The following is a 21,083-nucleotide window of genomic DNA, read 5'->3' as shown; positions in this document are numbered from 1 at the left end:
TAAAATAAGACCGGGTCTTATATTAATTTTTGCTCCAAAAGACGCATTAGAGCTGAATGGTCCGGCTAGGTCTTTTAATCTTTAGCCCTCTTTAGGTCTTTTAATCTTTTTGATGTTATTGTAAATGGGATGTTTTCTTACTTTCCTTCCTATCATTTGTATAAAATGCAACTGGTTTTTGTATATTGATTTTATATCTTGCAACTTGACTATTCTAACTTTTTGGTGGAATCTTTAAGGTTTTCTAGATGTAGTGCCATGTCATCTGCAAACAGATGGTTTTACTTCTTTCTGATATGGATGCCTTTTATTTTTCTTGCTTAATTGCTCTGGTTAGGACTTCCAGTACTATTTTGAATAAAAATGGCAAGCGTAGGCATCTTTGTCTTCTTACTGATCTTAAAACAAAAGTTTTCGACTTTTCACCATTGAGTATGATGTTAACTGTGGGTTTGTCATACATGGCCTTTATTATGTTGAGGTACTTCTGTATTTAATTTATTGAGAGTTTGTATCATGAAAAAGATGTTCAATTTGTCAAATGTTTTTTCTGTTCGAGATGCTCATATGATTTTTATTTTATTTTTTTATAGTATTTTTATTTTATTTTATTGGGAAATATTACAGAACAGTGTGTTTCTCCAGGGCTCAGCTCAGCTCCAAGTCCAGTTGCCGTTTTTTGTTTTTTGTTTTAATCTTTAGTTGCAGGGGGTGCAGCCCACCATCCCTTGCAGGAATTGAACCAGCAACCTTGTTGAGAGCTCACGCTCTAACCAACTGAGCCATCCAGCCACCCGCTATTCTTCATTTTGTTAATGTGGTATAGCGCATTTATGATTTGGGTAGTTGAACTATTTTTGCATCCCAGGAAAAAAATCCCTTGATCATGATATGTTATCCTTTTAATGTACTGTTGAATTCAGTTTGCTAATATTTTGTTGAGAACTTTTGTATCTGTGTTCACCAGGAATATTGGCCTGTTTTTTTTTTTCATTTGTTTGTTTTTATTGTTGTTGTTGTAGTAGCAGTAGTAGTAGTAGTCTTGTGTGGCTTTAATATCAGGGTACTGCTAGCCTCATAAAATGAGTCTGGAAGTGTTCCCTCCTCTTCAGTGTTTTGGAAGTTATGTTTGTTTATAATATTTTGAGATTAAAGTGAGATTGAGGAATGCTCAAATGAGTTCAGATTGAATGACAAATCCTTATGATTCCGGAATCTTTTCATTATACCATGTTCCCTATCTTTCTATTTTAGAGATAGGGAGTTCTAGGAAAGAACAAAATGATGTGCTAATGTTATCTTTCCCCATCCCCCCAAAACAACAGAGTGACTAAAATTCATACATGGTTCTGTTGTTCAAAAGAATCTATCTTTTAGAAATACATGCTGAAATGTATATAGATGAAATGATATGTTGCTAGTGTTTGTGTTAGAATGGAGGCGAGGTAATAGATGAAACTAGATTGAATATGAATTGGTAATTATTCAAACAACAATAAGTAAATGACTTTTTGTAAATTTTTACTTTTATACTTATTTGAAATTTTTCACAATAAAAAGTTTTAAAGTTTAAAAGTATCTATAGATGTGGCTGTTGTGGATCTTGTTAAAGCAGGCTAGTAAACAGTCTCCCCATTGGTGCTACTTGCCCTCTGAGCCCAATTCCTCATGACTATTAGATGATATTTCCAATCAACAGAAAAATAGAATGACTGTGTAGGTATATAATAACTTTTTACTAAAATTAAATTTTCATATTTTAAAGAAGTCTTTGTAGATTCTAGAAAGCATTCCTGATGAAGATTGAGGAATCAAAAGGGTAAATTAACGATATGTTCAGGATACAATAGATTTCATTTTCTGAGATGGTTGAAATTCTGAAAAGGTATCTAATAAATATCAGATCAATGCCAAACAATCAAGATTTCTCAAAGAAAATTAATAGGATATTTGACGAAGGGTGAAGGTTTTTCTGTGACTATTAGCAAACGTCAGTACCGTGTTTCCCCAAAAATAAGACCTAGTCGGTCATTCAGCTCTAATGCGTCTTCTGAAGCAAAAATTCCTATCAGACCCGGTCTTATAGTAAAATAAGACCGGGTCTGATAGGAATTTTTGCTTCAGAAGACGCATTAGAGCTGATTGTCTGGCTAGATCTTATTTTCAGGGAAACACGGTATTAGTGGATTCGACAAATTACTAACAGAACTCAAACTGTAAATTCCTCTCCTCCATTTCACACTATTGCCTTGGAAACAGGAAAGTGATTCCTGTTCGCCTTCTTTATGTGCTCTATTTATTTCTTTAATATAGTATGGGAACCCTGCATACCAAAAGCTGGGTGCTTGTAATGTGCCAAATATCTTGCTAGGTTCTCTTAAGAATGTTATCTCAATTCTCAAAATAGTGATTTGCAAATGAACAAAATGCATCAGAGTAATCACACAATTAGTAATAGGGTGAGTCAAGTCCTTATGATTCCAGAATCTTCTATGCCATGTTACGTAGCTTAAAAGAGCCTTCCACCTCCACCAATATAATCTATCCTTTCCTCTCCTCCTAACTTTGGGTACTGCGACCCGTCCTGTAGTTTTGACCTTTTTTTCTTTAGGATTCTTTTCCTGGAATTGGATGAGGCTCCTGGATCTGAATAGAGAAAGAAAAAATAGGTAGATTTTTATTGAGCATTGTCCCCTACTGGAGTAATTATAAATTCTGGCTTCCTTGGTATTAAAAAAAAAAAAAATAGTTAATGGTCCTCTTGCAATCACCCATACCTCACCAGTTAGTCCATTACGGGCTTCCTTCATCCCAGACTGTCTGCAGTTTGGGAAAGGGTATAGAGCAGAGACCCATGAATTCCTAGAAGTTCTACAAGTTTTGTCTGAGTTTTTCTGAGGAAAAGGTTCATGGTCCTTACCAGGTTCTCATAGAAATCTGTGATCACTCTTCAAAAAAGTTACGTACTACAGGTACCCTAGGATTTGGTTCCTAAGAGAGCAAGATACTAGACTCAGTTGATTCTTCTTAGGCTGAAAAGGTGTCTCCCATTGACCTATTGGGCCAAGTTGCAAACCACAAAACCCACTGTGAACATACTTACTTGTTTGCTTATAAAGAAATGATTTGTGATTTTAGTTTTTATTTTTGAAAATGCAAATAATGTTGCTACTAAAGATTGAAGTCTGCTCAGTTTTACTCAGTATTAACTTGGCATAGATGCGCTTTCAACTGTGCTTGGTAAACTCAATGTTTTCCAAAAGAAAATACTTTTTTAAAAGGAAGGGGTTAATAACAGGTCTTCCTAAAGGAATTTGTATTTTGATAGAATAAGGAATGGTGATAAGTGGTCCCAAACATTGCTCTTTAAAACTTTTTGCTTTGTAAATTAGTGTTTATGTATTGTAATTGGCTGATAGCCAAATAAACATTTCTTATAGATCCCTCAAAGAAGAGATTAGGCAAATATTGTTTCCTTTGAGTTCACCAAAGCAGAATTGGTAGGAATTCTTACAAGTATGAGTGTTCAAAGTTTGAAATCTGCTAGGTAAACAGCAACAAGCTGGTTACACCCATACCAAGGATCAATTTTTGAATATTGATACTAGGGCAGATGGAAAGCCTGGTGGGTTTTCTTCTGCTTTCTTATACAGATTGTGGAAGATTGGAATTTAAAAAGCGAAACACAACATTGAATCTTAGTGGATTCTTAAGAAATCCTAAATTCGTTGAAGACCCATGGGTCATGTAATTTTTTAGAATTCAGGGATGAGTGTGAAGATATCATTGCTTAAATAGGGGCTTCATGGTGGTTTGGCCCAATAGGTGGTTTGGCCCAATAGGTCAAAGATGATACCTTCTTAGGAAGGAATCTGTTTTGTTTCTCTTTTTTTGTCATCTTTAATAAGTATCATCTGGTAAATTTACCAGGGTATAAATTGGGTAGTCTTGTAATGGCTAAATAGGTAATGGTTCTTAAGGGCATAAGAGGAAAGGATCTTGTACAGAATTATCGTCAGTTGTTTGTAATTATTATTCTAGGACACTGGTACTTTGTGGGCCAGAAGCCCCAATTGCAAAGGATCTAAATATATGCATATATGTTTTCTTTCTTTTTTTTTAAACTGTATTTTCCTAGTCAACAGATACAATTTTTTGTACTTTTTGAGGCCAGTAGTCCAAGATCAAGATATCAGCAGGATGGCCGGCCAGGTGGCTCAGGCGGCTAGAGCTGCGTGCTCCTAACGCCAAAGGCTACCGGTTCGATTCCCACATGGGCCAGTGGGCTCTCAACCACAAGGTTGCTGGTTCGACTCCTGCAAGGGATGGTGGGTTGCACCCCCTGCAGCTAACAACGGCAACTGGACCTTGAGCTGAGCTGCGCCCTCCACAGCTAAGATTGAAAGGACAATTTGAGTTGGAAAAAGTCCTGGAAGTACACACTGTTCCCCAATAAAGTCCTGTTCCCCTCCCCCCCAAAAAAAAGATACCAGCAGGATTGGTTTCTCCCAAAACCTCTCTCCTTGGCTTGCAAGTGGCTGCCCTCTTGCTGCCTCTTCATATGGTCATCTTTCTCTGCACACACATCCCTACTGTCTCTTTGTATGTCCAAGTTCCCCCTTCTTATAAGGACACTAGTCGTGTTGGATTAGGGCCCACCCTAATGGTCTTGTTAAAAAAAAAATTTTGTTTATTGCAGTTTGTTAAGGTAGGTATAATTGACATACTAGTTTCATGTGTACAACATAATGATTTGGTATTTCTGTACATTGCAGAATGATCATGATAGTCTAGTTAAAATCCATAATTTTACATAGTTACCAAAAAAAATTTTTCTTGCGATGAGAATTTTTAAGATCTACTCTCTTAGCAACTTTCAAATATGCAAAACAGTATTAACTATTGTCACCATGCTGTACATTTCATCCTCAGGACTTATTTATACCTGGAAGTTTCTACCTTTTGACCCCCTCCACCCATTTCTTCCATCACTACCACCACCGCCCCAAAAAATTTTTGCTCTCTTAAAAGACTATCCTTTTCCCCAAAAAGATTGGGAACCACTACTCTATAATGTTATTAGAGGTGGTCTACAAGAAATTTCATAATCTGAGGTGTAGGGTTCAAAAAAGCACCCTAATTTTTATATTGATTGCCAAGTACTTGGTTACTAAGTACCAGAAAAGGAAATACAGTATTCAGAAACAGTAATATTCAGTATTTAAAAATGTTTTACTTAGGTAAAAATAAATTTGTAAATAGAAGATGTCTTAAAATGGGAAAATAGCAGGCAAATCCTAAGATTCTTTGTGTTACTCTATTTGGTGCTAGAATTCTGAGCTTTGCTTATGGTCAAACTCTGATATGACAGGAAAACCAACAGCTAATTAAAGGAGACAATAAAATAACTGGGCAATTTTAGTGTAGTATATGGTTGTGATTATATTTTGCATAAGAATTTGGAGCAGCTTACTATTCCAGTTGTATTCATTAACTAAAAAGGACTATTTTGTCAGTGTCCTGGGGCTAATTCATTTAAGTATTAATTAATTAATGAGAATTTTGGCCTAAATATGGCTGAAATGTTTACTGAAACTGGACCAAAGATGAGCATCTGTGTCAAGGTTTTTAAATTTTAATATTAAGCTTGCCAGAGAAAAACTTTACAGTATTTTGATGTTTTGCATGATGGTAACTCTTGAAGTTTCTGGGTCTCAACAAGTTTCTGTGGACCAACTAGTTGGCCATAGATGTTCATCCTCAGGCTTCTAGGGAAATAATGTACTCACCGCTCCAAAGATTTCATTTTACTCAGTAACCTACTATACGAGTAAATACAGGCTAATTTTATGCTGAGGCAAAACAATGTATATCAGTGTGTTGTGGGGTTTTACTGGTTGATTGTTATCTTCTATCACTGTTATTTTTTAAATTGCAAATTATTCTAAGTTCAATTTTACTGTTATCAGTATATCTTCTGAGGAGTAGTTGGTAATAGAATGTGTAGTGGTGTGTATTTGCATTGACAGTGATTTGTGCCTGTCAGTAATATTTTCTACTAACTGAACCTTAAGATATGTGTGCTTTGTGGTTCATATAGGAATTATCCATATGCACCTCAGTTGTTTTTGTTCTGTGACATTCACCATTATTACTGAGTTGTTTTTTTTAACTGAAAAATTTACCTCAGTGGTGTAGGTGATCCTTTTTACCCTAAGGTTGTCATTACTCTAAGACTCCCCTAGTATTCAAAGAAACTGCTCACTAAAAATAAGGAGACCAACTGGCCACTATCTCAGATGAGCCATTTGTTCTATAATGTAATCTGTTGTTATCTTTAATACATAGGTTTATGGAATATTATGCTTTACCATCTTTGGGGTATTTCTTCTGTGTTTTATCCATTTTTATTTACTGACATAGAGTATACATAGTAATGCTATGTCACAGCTGAGTTATGGGTATACGTGCAGTTAGCTCTGCTATAAGGAGAAATTTGCATTAAGAACAAAAGAAATTTTATCAACAAATTCATGTTAAAAAAATAATTACAATGATTTTTCCTTAAGAAAAATAATGGGCATTTTTAATAGTCATAATTATAATTTTAACACATAAACATTACTCAGCATTAAGCTCTTCATCCATCTTAATTTTTGCAGAATGATGGCCTTTCTTTCCTTATCACCACCTATCATTATAAGGAGACCTCTCTCACCCATTTTTATAATAAAAAAGGGACAACTCTACTAAGCAGATGTGATGTATATAACTAATGTTTCTAGAATTTGTTGTAACATAATGCTGTGGAAGAGAGGTTACAAGATAAAATAAGATTGGCCTTGAGTTGATTGTTGATGAAAGCTGGGTAGGTGCTATGAGTTAATAATGGGGTTTTCTCTGCTTTTGTGTTTGTTTGACATTTTTCATAATAGTTTTTTAAAGATGTAAAAAATAGCGTATCATACAGGATAAGTCACTATTTGTTCATACTTGAACAAAATTTTAAAGGAGAAGAAACAGTTTAGTAGCTAATTAACAAAGAAGGTCTTGTTCCCTTTAGGCAGAGGAGTTTGAATTAACCCAATAGGCATGTAGGGAGCCATTGTAGATTCCTAATAGAGTGATAAAGATCAAAGTTCTGCTCCGGGAGGCTTAACTGTCATGGAAGAATGAAGAATAGATTGGAGGGTTGAGAGCCCAGAGTTAGTGAGACCTTGGAATCATAAGGTGTGTAGAGTAGTGTTGGTGAATGGATGGATATAGTCTGCGAAACATTTCAAAGGAAAAAGGATAGTTAGCTCTGCATCCAAACTCTGGTTAGGCGCTAGTGCCAGCGCAGCGAAAAGGAGAGGGTTTGGACCTTGTGGTTGTCTGGTGTCATGATGGAGTACCCAAATGAATTTGTAGCTACAGTACAAATTTAGTCAATATTTTGGCTCTTTTAGTAAATAAATATTGACAGGACTCTTATAGTTTCTTCTCTTTCTAAGGATAATTAAAAAATGAAGGCATCATGTTTTATACTACTGAGGTAGAACTGCTAGAACAGAGTTTGAGAACCTGTTTGAAACTGAAAGAGCTCAGATCTTCTAGATTACTTGCATTTTCAGTCAGAATCCTGCAGATGCCAGCTAGATTACAGATGGCTAGCATAATTTGTTTTTTCATTACTGGGAAAAGAAATTTAGAGCCTGGTGCATTTATTAAAAGAATTAAAAGTTATCTCATGGGACAACTGTAAGAAAATACTTTGGTTTTGGAATACTGCTTTCTCTAGATTTTATTTTGAAGGTCCCAACCCAAATTTAGTGAAAAAGCAACGGAGATCTATTTAATTATCAGCATTTTAGAGAACAAAAGCATATCTAATCAGTAGTCTTAAAATTGTATCGCAGAATTGTTGAGAATTTACAGTTAACTTTCATTTTAGGGTTTTCTTTTAGAATGTAGAGAGTTTTCTAAGGAAAAGACTATGAGGAAAGAACTGAAATTATTTTAAACCTTATGAGAAAATGTAGCCTTTCCACTGTTTGTGGGAGTATAAAATGGTTTTTACTTTCTGGAAGGTGGTTCAGTATCGTTTAAGTATGTTCATGCCGTTCTAGCAGTTTTGCTTCTAGGAACTGTATCCTAAGGAAATGTTTGTGCACATGTATAGACAAAGGCATATGTACATACTGTCCAGGACAGCATTGCATATGTTATGGAAAATTGGCAACGATCTAAACATCCACCAGCAGAGGATTGATTTAAATTATAGTAGATCCATAGCGTATAATAGTGTGCCATCATTTAAGAGGAAGAAGTAAATTTGTACATCTCCTTTGCATACGGAAAGATGTCTAAAACTTAATTGCTAAATGAACAAAGCAGATTACAGAACAGTAGGGTTATTTTTTCTTCTTTAAGGTGGTTCAGTATCGTTTAAGTATGTTCATGCTGTTCTAGCAGTTTTGCTTCTAGGAACTGTATCCTAAGGAAATGTTTGTGCACATGTATAGACAAAGGCATATGTACATACTGTCCAGGGCAGCATTGCATATGTTATGGAAAATTGGCAACGATCTAAACATCCACCAGCAGAGGATTGATTTAAATTATAGTAGATCCATAGCGTATAATAGTGTTCCATCATTTAAGAGGAAGAAGTAAATTTGTACATCTCCTTTGCATACGGAAAGATGTCTAAAACTTAATTGCTAAATGAACAAAGCAGATTACAGAACAGTAGGGTTATTTTTTCTTTGGGATACCTTTAGGAAGTAGAATTGTAAGAATTTCACTTTTTTATACTTTTGTAATGTTTGCATAATTTTTACAAGCATTTATCATTTTTACAATAAGAACAAAGACACAGCTGTTGATCAGGGATGGGGGTTCCTATTTGCGTATCAGAATTATTAAGCTTTAAATTCCTTCACTGCTATATATTTAGCCACCTAGTCTGCCAAATAATCAGAACATGTGAAGTCAGGTTCTGTTTATCTGTGTTTTGAGGATTCTTGCTGCCCAGTGACCTTCATTCTTAATAGAATTTTCCATGAGACCAGTCAGTAAGTTTTGTCTGAACAGTTCAAGAGATTTATAAAAGAATCTGTTTTCATAAGAGACTCCTCTGTGTGTCACTGGTAAACTATGGAGTGGTTTGGGTTTTCTTTCTTTGGGGGGAGGGTGTTGTTTTCTCTTCAGAATGACTCATTAATTATAGAGGCATACTTTAGGATATTTTTTTCCTTCATGGTTGTGAAAATGCAATACTTGGCACATAGGCAAACCTAAAGAGTTTGCAAATTGCCTACCCTCTCTTACTTTGGATAATAGAAACATCTTAAAATAGCACTTAACATAGTAGCTTTTATACAGAGTAGTTACTCTGTGTTTGTTGAATGAATGAACGAACGAATAAATGAAAACTGGAAAATCTAGATAATATAAATCCCAAAAGAGCCAGGAATTTTAATCTGGATTGGTGCTATGTTTATCTAACACAGCACCAATAATTGGTCTTAATTTAAAAAAATCTTTTTTGTTTTAATTCAGATGTTGCTATCTAAAGCAAGTGGCAAATTGCTTTAATAAATAGAAGCTATACATTAAAATCAAAATTTTCTTCTGAACTCCACCATTGTGTGTGAGTTTACAATTAATATATTTGTAGCCCTGTTTCTTCGTCTTCAAAATAATGAATTAGACTTTATTCTTAAAACTAAATTTTTTTATCAACTGGAGAAATATTGCCTGAGCTACAGAAAGTATAACATATATCAGTGCCTCATAACTGTGCATAACCCACTTCATGTGGAGTAAGTAAACCTGGTTCCCTTTTCAGGGTTTGAAAATGAAAAAGGCCTGGACAGAGGAGGCAAACATAGAGGTATGAGAGCTTCTTTTTCTATGTGGTGTAGTACATGTTTCTAAAGCATGTATTGAAGTCTTCAAACACAGTAGGACAGAACCTTCAGAATGTCTTGAGAGTATAGCTCTATGACAAGGTAAATCAAAGTTCTCTGAAGGTGTCATCTTTATTTGATACTTAGAAGCCTAAAATTTTTCTGATTTTTGTTAAGGATAGAGTCTGTGCATCTTTGATTAGTTTAGCAGTAAGTATGTATTTATCATTGTTAAATGAGTTATAAATAAAATTTTTTCTTCAATGGCAACTTAAAATAATTTAAGATTGTGGTAAGGTGTATTTAGTTTCATTGTGTATGACACATGACACGTACTCATGCAACTACCACTTCACTTCCCCTCCAAGTACAACTGAGTATGTCTTGGCCTCTATAGTGTAGCCATTAATGAAATATTTCATAGGGAAAGAAATTCTTACTATGGACTAAGATAAGATTTTTTTAAACTGGGTTTTAATTACCTTCTATTCTAGTAAACTTATTTGAGCTTGTATAGTCATCGGTTTTTGTGCCAAGCCCAGTAGCCCCTAGAGGGAGTATAAATTTAGACAACGTTGAGAAAGGATCAACAAGTATTGCAAGAGAAGAGGAGGGAGAAAAGGAAAACTATCTTGGTTCTAAACTACTGTATCATGACACTTCTTTAGCCTCTTGTAATTGTTTACCACCACCCCATCCCCCAGTGTTTCTCTCTTTTCTGTCTCTTCAACCTTGAACTTCTTTTAGATCCTTTGCCTACATTAACTTGCTTCAGATGGTAAGACTGAGTTAGAACTTACACTGTCCCAGTTCTGTGAACTTCTCGCTGGGTCTCTGAGCACTTTTTAAGTGTTCATCTCTTATTTTCCAATAATTCTTATTTATTTCTTCTAGTGCTTATCACTTCTCTCTCCTATACTTTTTATCCCCTGCTTTCCCACATATCGTCATCTTACATTATTTACTGTAGCAAGATTGAAATACACACTGTTGGAGAAGAGTGAAAATAATCTTTAGCCACATTCAGCTTATTAGTAGCAGCTCCTCTTTCTTCACATATATTTAACGGTTCCAAAGTGCCATTTAAACTCATATTTGCTACAACCACTAGTCCATATGCACCTGAGTCAGCAGGACAGGTACAGGTACTGTTCTTTCCATTGTACAGATGAAAAAACTGAGACTTTGAGACATTGCATTAATTGCCCAGGCTAATGCCAGGAGTCATAGAAATTCAGAGCAGGAAAAAACCTAATGGAGACTTTGAGGAATTTAAGGTTCATCTATACAAAGTGGTTTTTCAGAGATCACCAAACTAACTAAGTTGTAGGCTAGAACTCAAATGTCCTACCTCCTAATAGAGTACTTTTTTCTTTTCCAAAGGTAAAAAGCGACATGTTACAGTATAACAGCAGTGTTTTTCCTCAATATTTCAATTTGGGTTGGAGATGGAAGTAAGCATATAATGCATCAGCTGCCATGTTCTCTAACAAGTTGGTTGTGTGGATAAAGTTCAGGCATATATTTATTGCATTTTTTCTGGCATGAAAAAATTAAGGTGAGGGTAACAATAATGCAAAAAACCTTCTAATAATCTTACTCCATCTCCCCTTTTTACTATTTTGTAGTTATTCAAAAGAAGGAAATTGAAGTATAGAAGTATTTAAGAAGTTTAACTTACATGTATAACAATTTTAAATAATCAGTAGGTTCAGAAATTGAATCTTAATGACTATTTTAACCCTAATTTTAAATTTTCCGGAAATGTTTTCTCTCATCTCCTTAACTGAGTTATATGTATTCATTTATTGACCCATTAAAGATCTTTCATTGCTTCATTCTGTGTATCTATTAATTTTCATTATTTAATAATTTAAATAAAAGGATAGTAGATTGGGCTGAATATATTGACTTGAGGATATATTTTAGATGCTTGTGTTTTTAGTGAATCCCAATTTAAGGCTTACTGCTTAAGGGAAGAAATTTGGTATTTGTGGCTGCTGACTAGGTGGAATTTAGAGAACTTTTTGTTGTATGCAGGGTCTTTTATTTAGTGAGAAAAAGAAACTCCTACTAATTTGATAACAATACTGTGTGAACAGCCTGATACCAAAGCTCTGAAAAAGAAACCAGGTCTAGAAGATGAGGAATCTAAGGTGGATTTTTAAATTGAGGATATTTTTAACTAGATTTTAAATTGTACATTGTGGCCAATAGGATGAAAGTAATTTTTAACCTTCTTATAAAACCTGAAGTAATATTGTTGCCCTTGAGAAAAATGGGCATTGCAAAATGTGATGATAGTACTCAACCTACCTTTTAATGTCAGCCTAAGCAAGAAGAAATTTTCTTTTTCTCTTAAGACATACCTATTTTTAATATAGTTTCACATCATTTTAAAAATATCTGTAAAATATACCTTTCTGGCCTTGAATTAGTGTGCATAGTTGTCCTTTGAAATCTCATAATTGAGCCACTACTTTGAGAGAAAGAAAAATAAGTGTAAAATTTCGATGTAAATACCTTGCTGTTAATGTGCTCGGAGAGAGAATTCTATTCATAAAAGAGAAAATGCTCTCAGTGTTCTAGTTAAAGTTTAATGATGGATGGTAGGTGTTGTAAAGCCAAAGAAATTAAAAGCAAAGGGACATTTTGGGGAAATGGCTTGTTCGTATATATCTAAATATATATTTACTTACATGTTTTGTCAGAGACCAAAGTTAAGGATGGGATTTGGTTTTCTGGTGATTTGTGGAGAGTTGATCGGTTTGCTCTTTGGCTGAGTTGCTGTCTGCCTAGGCTGTTAACAATTGTTTCTCTGGCAGCAGATCTTGTTCATCAGGATTGCATCATTTCTGGGAGAATGGCCAAGGTCCACAGCCTCAGTACAAAGACTGTCTGAAGCATATGAGGCCTGTTCTCTTTCTGAAGCGGCACTCCTCTTCCTGCCAGTCCTCTTCACAGGATTACTGAAGCAGACTTGTTCTGGATTTCTTTCACTGGATTGGCTGTTTATGAGACTCTTGTCTCCCAGCTGCTTCCGGCTCACCTGGCTGATGCAATTTCTTTTTCTGAAATCTCTGTTGGAATTGTTTTTAAAACACTTTTTGTCTGTCTTCTGAGAGAGACCAGACAAATCACAAAGGTCTTGTACTTTCAGCAAGTCATATAGAAAAGAGACTGTCAGAATGACAAATACAGAGACTATTGACCATTTCTGAACCTAATTAAAAAGACAAGTAATTATAAATTTTCTGACATGTTCTATTTAATACCCTTTTCCCAAGAAACTATGTAAATGGTAACTTCTCAAAAGAGTACTCAGTAGTGGGAGACAGGCTGGTTCTGCCTCTGAATCCAAGAACGTACCAGTTAGTGTTCCTGTGGATTCTGATGGATTCTTTTGAATATAGTTAAATTGAAATTCTGATGCATTCATTTTTGCCCCCATACTACTCATTTTTCTTTTTCCTCTGTTGTTTCATATATTCTTTCTTATTTGTTGTCCTTGATTTATTTCGTTTTTTTCTTTCTTTACTGCTGTAATCTTCATACCTTTTATTTTTATAATTCCTAGTACTGTGTTTCCCCGAAAACAAGACCTAGCCAGACGATCAGCTCTAATGCGTCTTTTGGAGCAAAAATTAATGTAAGACATATATTATAGTAAAATAAGACCGGGTCTTACATAAATTTTTGCTCCAAAAGACGCATTAGAGCTGATTGTCCGGCTAGGTCTTATTTTCGGGGAAACACTATACTCTCTTAGAATTGTGTCTAAAACAGGTTATTTTCGGTGCTGCCAGTTAGCTCAGTTGGTTAGAGTGCGTTGTTACTAACATCAAGGTTGCTGGTTTGATCCCTGCAGGAGCCACTTTGAGCTGCACCCTCCTAAAAAAAAGTTTATTTTCCAATTTTTAATAAATTGGAAATCCATAAAAATATCAACATAAAGTACATTTCCTCTCTACTTCTTGGTAAGTGAAATACCAGAAGCAGCTCCTTTCACACATATGATGTATTAACATTTCAGGTGTTAATTAAATTTCACTTTTTTCCCCTAAAAGTCCTGGGTCATCACCTATTTTCCTTTCCTTTTTGGAGGGTAGCAAGTTAATTAAGGCCTTATTTTTCCACGTTTCTGTTATGGAGTTGACCACAAATAGAAATGACTTCCTTTTGTCACTCTACAGTAGGACAAGAGGCTATAGGTGGAATGGAGTGTCGGGTAAGAAAGGAGTAATGTAGACTTATATGTTAATAGGTGACGTGTAGGTAAGTCCTTGTCTGACTAGAGAATAAATTTGACGTTTGATTAAAGAAAAGCCTCTGGATTTGGGAAGGGGTCAGTGGAGAAGAGAAGCACCCCTAAGAGAGAGAAAAAGACGAAATCCCTTTGGAAATTGGAGAGAATTCTAATTTGAATGAAAGAGGATTATCCAGTGACAAAGTATTTACCACTTCTTAAGTCAAATAAAGATAATTTTCCTCTCCACCCTTTATTTAGGTCTGGCTTTACAGGTAAATGGAATGCAAAGGTTAAAGGGCAAAAATATAGTACTAGATGGAACATAGGATGTTAAACAAGACAGTATATAGAGATGAAACAAAATTAGCATTAAAAAAATTATTTCTGTAGAATTCTGTGTGTGTCCACCAATGTTACTTCTTTCTGTACTAATTTGTGTCTCAACTTTTTCTAGGTCTTCAGAGCTACTGACATAATTTTTGGGACTTCGTATTCAGAGGTCTATAAAAAGGTGACTGAACCAAATAAATTCTTTTAATTTGTTTTAATTCTTTTAAATTGTTTTTGTATTTTGATGAATGTTAAAATCATGTTGAGATAATGATCAAAATTCAGCAAATATTTCTCAAACACCCTCTTTGTGCTAGGCACTGTTCTGGACGTTGGAACTACGGCAGAAGATAAAACAAAAATAATCTGTCCTCATAGAGTTTGTATTCTGTTAGGAAGAGACAGACAAATTAACAAGTAAAAGATATCTTGAAATTGTTCCACCTAGAGACAGAGTTAATTCTTATCAATCTCTCTAGGACATATCTCCAAACTATAGCAGATTAATAACTGCTACAACTACTAAGCTTAGTAAACTATAGTAGGAATCTATCGTCTTGGCTTATAAAACTAGAGTAATTTTAAGAAAATACTGCGTATAGATGATCTGTTAAAAGTTCTTTAGTTAACATTTTAATAGCTGCATTTTGCACAGCGTTATTTAGGGAAGGAACTATTCTCAGGGTTATATAAGATATTTGGTTTTGTTATCATTTAAGAAGCTCCAATATTGTGAAAATATTATTTAGAACAAGTTGGTGAAGCTTATTATAATGATTGCTTTCGTCAGAGGAGTGGAAGGGTAAAACTAGATAAAAGGAAAATGGAGAAATTTATAGTTGGCTACTTAATGTGTCTCAAAGTTGTTTTTCAACTATCCAAATTAGCAAGGGTGGAATTTCATTAAGGAATATATTCATTTATTCATTTATTAAGGAGATATCTGAAGTAATTTTTTCGTCTTTTCCTTTTAGTATATCTTTTAAAAATTACTCAGAAAAATAACAACTGTCAGCTTAGGTTTATAAATTGACTTCTATCTGGAAGCCTACATTTTTTTATGGTCATATAATAGTATAGCAGTGACAAAGGATTTTTAATGGTGCTAAGTAACTTTTTTTTGGTCCTTTACTGAAAATATTTAGTACATGATTCAGATTCCTGTATTAATCAGGGAAGGTATAATCATTATCACACTGTCTGATTATCAAGCCAAGCAGTTTTAGGGCTTTTTTTATTTTTCATTTTTAATTCAAATTATACAATGATACTAAAAGTAGAGAAAGAGTTGTAACCAACAATCCCCAGTATTTAATTTTATGCCTTTTGGGCTTATTTGATAAGTGTTCTACTGTCATTTGTAGATTTTGCTTCAGTTTCCCAGAGACGTTGAGGATATACTGCTTAAATCTCTATTTGGACATACTGTTAGGGTCAAAGAAAACATTGTATGTAAGATGGGTGCAAAGGCAGAAAGTTACATTAATCACTTCTCTTTCATGACCTGGGAGGAAGCAATGGATAGGAAGATTTGCCCTTTTCATTTTGGTCCCAAGTCTAGCAATACGTCACCTTTAGTTGAATAGGAACAGTTGTATTGCCTCACCCATATTTGGAGAGATCCTTTGGTGAGATCAAGCTTTTTCAAAGTATAGGTCCCCGGGAAGACGGCTCAGTGTATAGCTATACTAGCATTCTAAAATGATGGCACAAAGAAATAATATTATCTTTATGCATTCTTAAAAATCTTGGCCTGATTCACTGTTCATAATTGATTTTCTTATCCACATTAATTTGCTTTGTGTATCAAAATAAGATTCAAACATCTCAGATCGTCTACCATTTAAAATTTGCATTAATTCCCTAGATTGACTCAATTAATATCTTATACTTTTCATTCCATTTAGTATTTTCAGTATAATTTCTTGACTTTTCTAGTGTCTTATTTCTTATGAATCAGTATATGGATCATGACTCTTTATAGTCTTTTTTTTGCAGAGTCTTTATTAAGCTGAGTCTTTAACATTCACATTCACTTTCTTCCCTCCCACATGAAATGCTTATTTCATCTTTTCAATGGTTTTTTTAACAATATACAACAACTAATGTAAAACTATACAAAGTATATGGTTTTCCCTTTGCACTAGCTCTCCAAATCTCTTAATCTACTTTTGCTTTTGTACACTTCAGTGGTTGCTGAGTCTTTCTGTTCCCAAATTCCAGTCTGTAGATAGCCACCAATTCAAGATATCCTCACTACTTTTCCATAGAAAGTTGTCTAATCTTTATCATGAAACCATGTTCTTAGTGGTTTATGTTTTTATTCATACGTAGCAGTGGATATTACCTCACAAATGTAGTTGAGATAATCATCTCCCAAAATTATAAAGTAAAAATGGTTTTTATAAAGGAACAGTGTTCTGTGATAAAAGAAGGCAATAAGAAACAGCTGTATCCAATCAAAAAGAAACAAATCGATCTCATATTTAATTTGGAAGAAATAGCATTATTGGCTCTGGTAAACTGCATTTATTTGTGGCGGGGGGAGTTTAAATGAAAGATCTTGAATTGTTAAAGAAATTAAATTGTGATATTTTATTAAGCATCCTATATCTTAAAAATTGTTAGTTTTTAGGTCCTAGGCTGCCAGGAAATTTTGTTTGATGAATGGTTGTAGAATAGGGGAAATGTACTTATTAGTGAGCTGCGCAGACTGTTACTGTCCCTTTATCAGAAAAGAAAAAAAGTGAAATAAAAATGAAGAGTAAGCGTAACTTTTGCTACCTTACTTTGTGGAACATTAATACAGTACATAGTAAACATGGGATAATGTGTAGATCCCTTGTTGTACTTGTTTTATATTTACCCTTTTAAAAGCTTTATTCAAAAAATGAAAAACCATTTAGTAGTATTTAGGATGAATTTAAAGAACTATCTGGTTACTAGATATTTTCCTTTTCTGTGCTAGGATTCCTCATGTCCATAACATGTTGGTTGAGGCTCTGCAGCTCACCCCCACTCTCAGAGTGGCCAGTCTCCATTAATTGGACCCCGTGATTTCCACTCTCTGCTGTGTTGGACGTCATGAGCATTGCAATCCCTCTGGGAGTCACCACACCAGATACATCCTACTCAGATATGGCTGCTGGATCAGAGTAAGTGATACTTCCTAGATCGTAGGTGAATTACCAGTTTGTGTGGAGACAACTTTCTTATGGGCATCTCATAATAAAAATACAATATTTTCTAAACCCAAACCTAGCCCACTGTAAATGACATTAGACCTTTCCCTTTCTCCCTTAGAAGCTGGAGGGAAAAAGAGAGGAAAAGAATTTGGGGGTGGGGGCAGGATTTCTGAGTAAATCATTAATAGAATTAAATTTGCAAAGTAGTGATTGCATTTTTGTTTGTTTTAATGGGTGGGGAAGATTGAAATAAAATAGGTGTCACTACCTGCTTCAGTAGAGTTACTGATTTTTCTGATGGATGGAGATAACGAGGAGTTCTCTCCAACTGATTTTCCTTGAAGGCCTCTTCCTATGTATTTCTCATTGTTCTAGAGTAAAGGGGCTGTAACTGAATATGGGCAGGGTACTTAGATGTTCTGACATTTTGGGGTAGAAAATGTGGAAAGCAGTGTCACCTGTTTTTTATAATATTCATTGCCTAGAAAGAGGACCTTCAAAATCAGTGGCACCAAACTTTTTTTTCAGCTAAGAGCAGCTTTAGGAATTCAGAGTTTGTCGAAAAGCCCAATCCCTAAAATAGACTCTCAATTCTTGAAGAATTTAAGTGCCAAATGGCAATGAAGGTAGGCCTTCATTATAAAACTTTATATATTATTCACAGTTTTAAAAAATTTAGCCTTTTGTATCCCTTCTCTTTTAAGTTGTCCGAGATTCCCCCTGCTCACAGATTCCCCCTCTTGTCCTTTTACCTCCCTTGTACCCAATCTTCCTTGCTTACAGAAAGGAAGTGGAAGCCCCCTACCTTTCAAGACGAAGTGGCACTACACCAGGATGTGAAAGTCCAGCGAAAGAGACCCAAGGGGCCTAGGGGGCAGCACACCCCCAGAAGCCAAGTCTATTCCAGGCAGTACCAGGGATTAGGGTCTGGGCTGGAAAAATCCTGGTGTTTTGAATATGTTCAGGTCCAGTTCAGACTCTTGATCCCACAGCCACTTCTTGAGTGAGGTGGGTGTTGCTCTAATTCCCCTGTTTCTCTTGCCATTTTCACAGTCCCCGGGGATTCTTCCCCCTTCGGCAAAGCAAAGCAACTGTACCAGAACTCTGGGTTCGACTGCGTCCCTGATTAATAGTGGTTTTCTTCCTTAAAACGGAGAATATTATGATAGTAAAGAGCATGTATATTTCTTCACAAAGCCACTTAGGATAATTTAATTGTTTACTTGCTTCCTTAAAGAGGAAGACTTAAAGTGAACTACCCTAAGAAGCAGTATATTATGTTCTGGGGTGGTCTAGAATTTAAAGCAATTTTTGGCCTTATTCCCATATAAAAAGAAAGATGGAGGGTGGGGGGATGGGGAAGGGTGGATTGTGTTCCAGGGTTTTTTTCCTCTTTTGTTTATATTTTTTTTGCATGCCAAAGAGATTTAGTTATGGCCAATAGCTGAGGTTTACAATTTTATAACTATTTTCCAAATAAAGTACTTAAAAATCTTCCTACATTAGTCGGTGACTAGTTGTGGTGTTAATAGATTTTTATGAGGTCAGCCACTAGCCTTCTATATGGATTAATTAACAAACTATGTAGGTAAATAGCATTACCATATTTGAGAGAAATTTCAACAGAGATTAAATCAGTGAGTTTGGAATAAATAGATAAGAAAAAGACCTAAAGCAATTATTCTTAAAACTGATATTTTTGATAGAGTACAGAGATGACTACCCATATTTATAGCTGGGGGTCCAGAAGTAATTGCAGAAAGAAAAAATACTTCTGGCCTAAAACTTTGACTGCGATGTTTCTATTTCCTGAAGCATTTTCATTCATAATCTCCAGTTGATAACTGTGGTTATAACTAATTACAGTTGTTCATACGGTATTTCTGCAAAGCAAGAAAATGTCAACAATTATGTACCATTCGGTTAAATTATTGATGATATTTGTTAATGCTTCACCATGCATATTCTGTTCTGGGCACTGATACGAAATTTAAACCTGGTATGAAGGGCAATATACTCAACCAAGTAAAAGACCTAGACTTTACCTCATGGGATTTTAAAGCTGATGGTAACATTATACATTATGCATTTTTTATGTATTTGTAGGAAAACCTCTAGGTATAACAATAGGAGCAAAAATTTTTCTGAATTTGCAATCCTGCTGTAAATGAAGTTCAGATTTCCCAAGAGGTAGTAGCATTATAGCAGCAAGATTGCCTATTGTACTTTGAAGACCATTGATGGAGTGTATCTCTTGTACGCATGCGTTCTTGTGTCTGTGCCCATCTGTCATAGCAGTTCAAACGTAGGAGGGGGGGAGGAGGCTATAATTACATTTGCATAAAATAGTTGGCTAATAAAGAGATGCAATCCTAACACTTCAAGTTTTTAATCCATTTAAGATATAGTTAAGAGCTGATATACATGTCAAGGAATATCCTAAGAAATCCTATAATTTACCTGTCAACATGTAACTATGTATTGAATCAATAACCAGTATGGAAATTGCAAAGGTTCCTTATCAAAAGACAAGAGCTTAAATGTTAGTGTTTGGCACGCATAGCAATATATTATATGCTGTGCTTGACTAGAAGGTGTTGTGCAGATGGCCTTTAACCTCCACAATATAGATTTTGTTCCCTAGACTTACACATGAAGTGCGTATGTTCATATTTACCCAGTTTGGAGATGAGTGAGATACATCAAACAAAACTGCATCTCCATGGCCATCTTTTATTTCATGCCACTGTCTTTTTTCCTATCCAAGGGGAAAAAAAGACATTGCTAATAAATAGCTGTCATGTTTCACCCCATGTGTTCAGTGGTACAAAATCTCTTATATAAAATACGTACAGCTTTTTGGAATACTTGTTTATCTAGTAAATTAAACATGTTTATAAAATTACTTGTAACTTTATAATACCCTCTTGTAACTGTCAATTATGGGAACTAAATTCTGCCTTCATTTTGTCAATGCTTATTTGCCTTTGGTTTTATTTAGGAAACCCACCTTTTTCCTAATACTCAGAGTTGTTTGCCTCTCATTGAGCCGTGGTCAGATCATCTTTTTCTCAAGAAGACTGACCTGCATTCTTGATATGTACCCCCTAGTTCCCATCTTGCAGACGCTCTTAAAGGAATAAAATGCATGCACTTCACTAACAGAGAATATTTTCCTATGTCTGTAAAGTTCTTCACCTAGAAATTAATCTTTGCTGTTATTAACATCCCTTCTCGCAGTTTTGGAGCATAGAACTGGGTGAGTTGGATACATATTTCAGAATTTTTTTTTATCCCTCACTTCTCGGCTCACATTGCACCACGTTAAAGCTTACACTTTATTCCTGCCAAGTATTATATATTGTGTATTTTCAAGCAGGAAAAATGTGTGTTACTTGAAGCAAACAGTATGCATTATTTGACTCC

At 35.0% G+C, this 21,083-nt stretch overlaps 1 protein-coding gene across 14 annotated transcripts in view; it reads left to right on the top strand.

Annotated features, from left to right (window-relative positions):
- The window catches only part of SETD5 (SET domain containing 5), a 74,269-nt gene that overhangs the window by 15,768 nt on the left and 37,418 nt on the right, over positions 1 to 21,083 (top strand). For 9 of the 14 annotated variants that reach the window (XM_019748273.2, XM_074313041.1, XM_074313043.1 and 6 more), the window contains exons 2-3: positions 14,597 to 14,653; positions 17,441 to 17,627. In XM_019748273.2, the coding sequence (XP_019603832.1) occupies positions 17,557 to 17,627 (71 nt within the window). In that variant the 5' untranslated portion in view covers positions 14,597 to 14,653; positions 17,441 to 17,556. Of the gene's footprint in view, positions 1 to 14,596; positions 14,654 to 17,440; positions 17,628 to 18,440; positions 18,666 to 21,083 lie in introns of all 14 variants that reach the window. The other 5 variants (XM_019748272.2, XM_019748268.2, XM_019748265.2 and 2 more) reach the window with 1 other exon arrangement.

The sequence above is a fragment of the Rhinolophus sinicus genome, linkage group LG10, assembly GCF_036562045.2.
Source record: "Rhinolophus sinicus isolate RSC01 linkage group LG10, ASM3656204v1, whole genome shotgun sequence".
In the NCBI taxonomy this organism is placed as follows: domain Eukaryota; kingdom Metazoa; phylum Chordata; class Mammalia; order Chiroptera; family Rhinolophidae; genus Rhinolophus; species Rhinolophus sinicus.
This window is presented reverse-complemented; position numbering and strand designations above follow the sequence as displayed.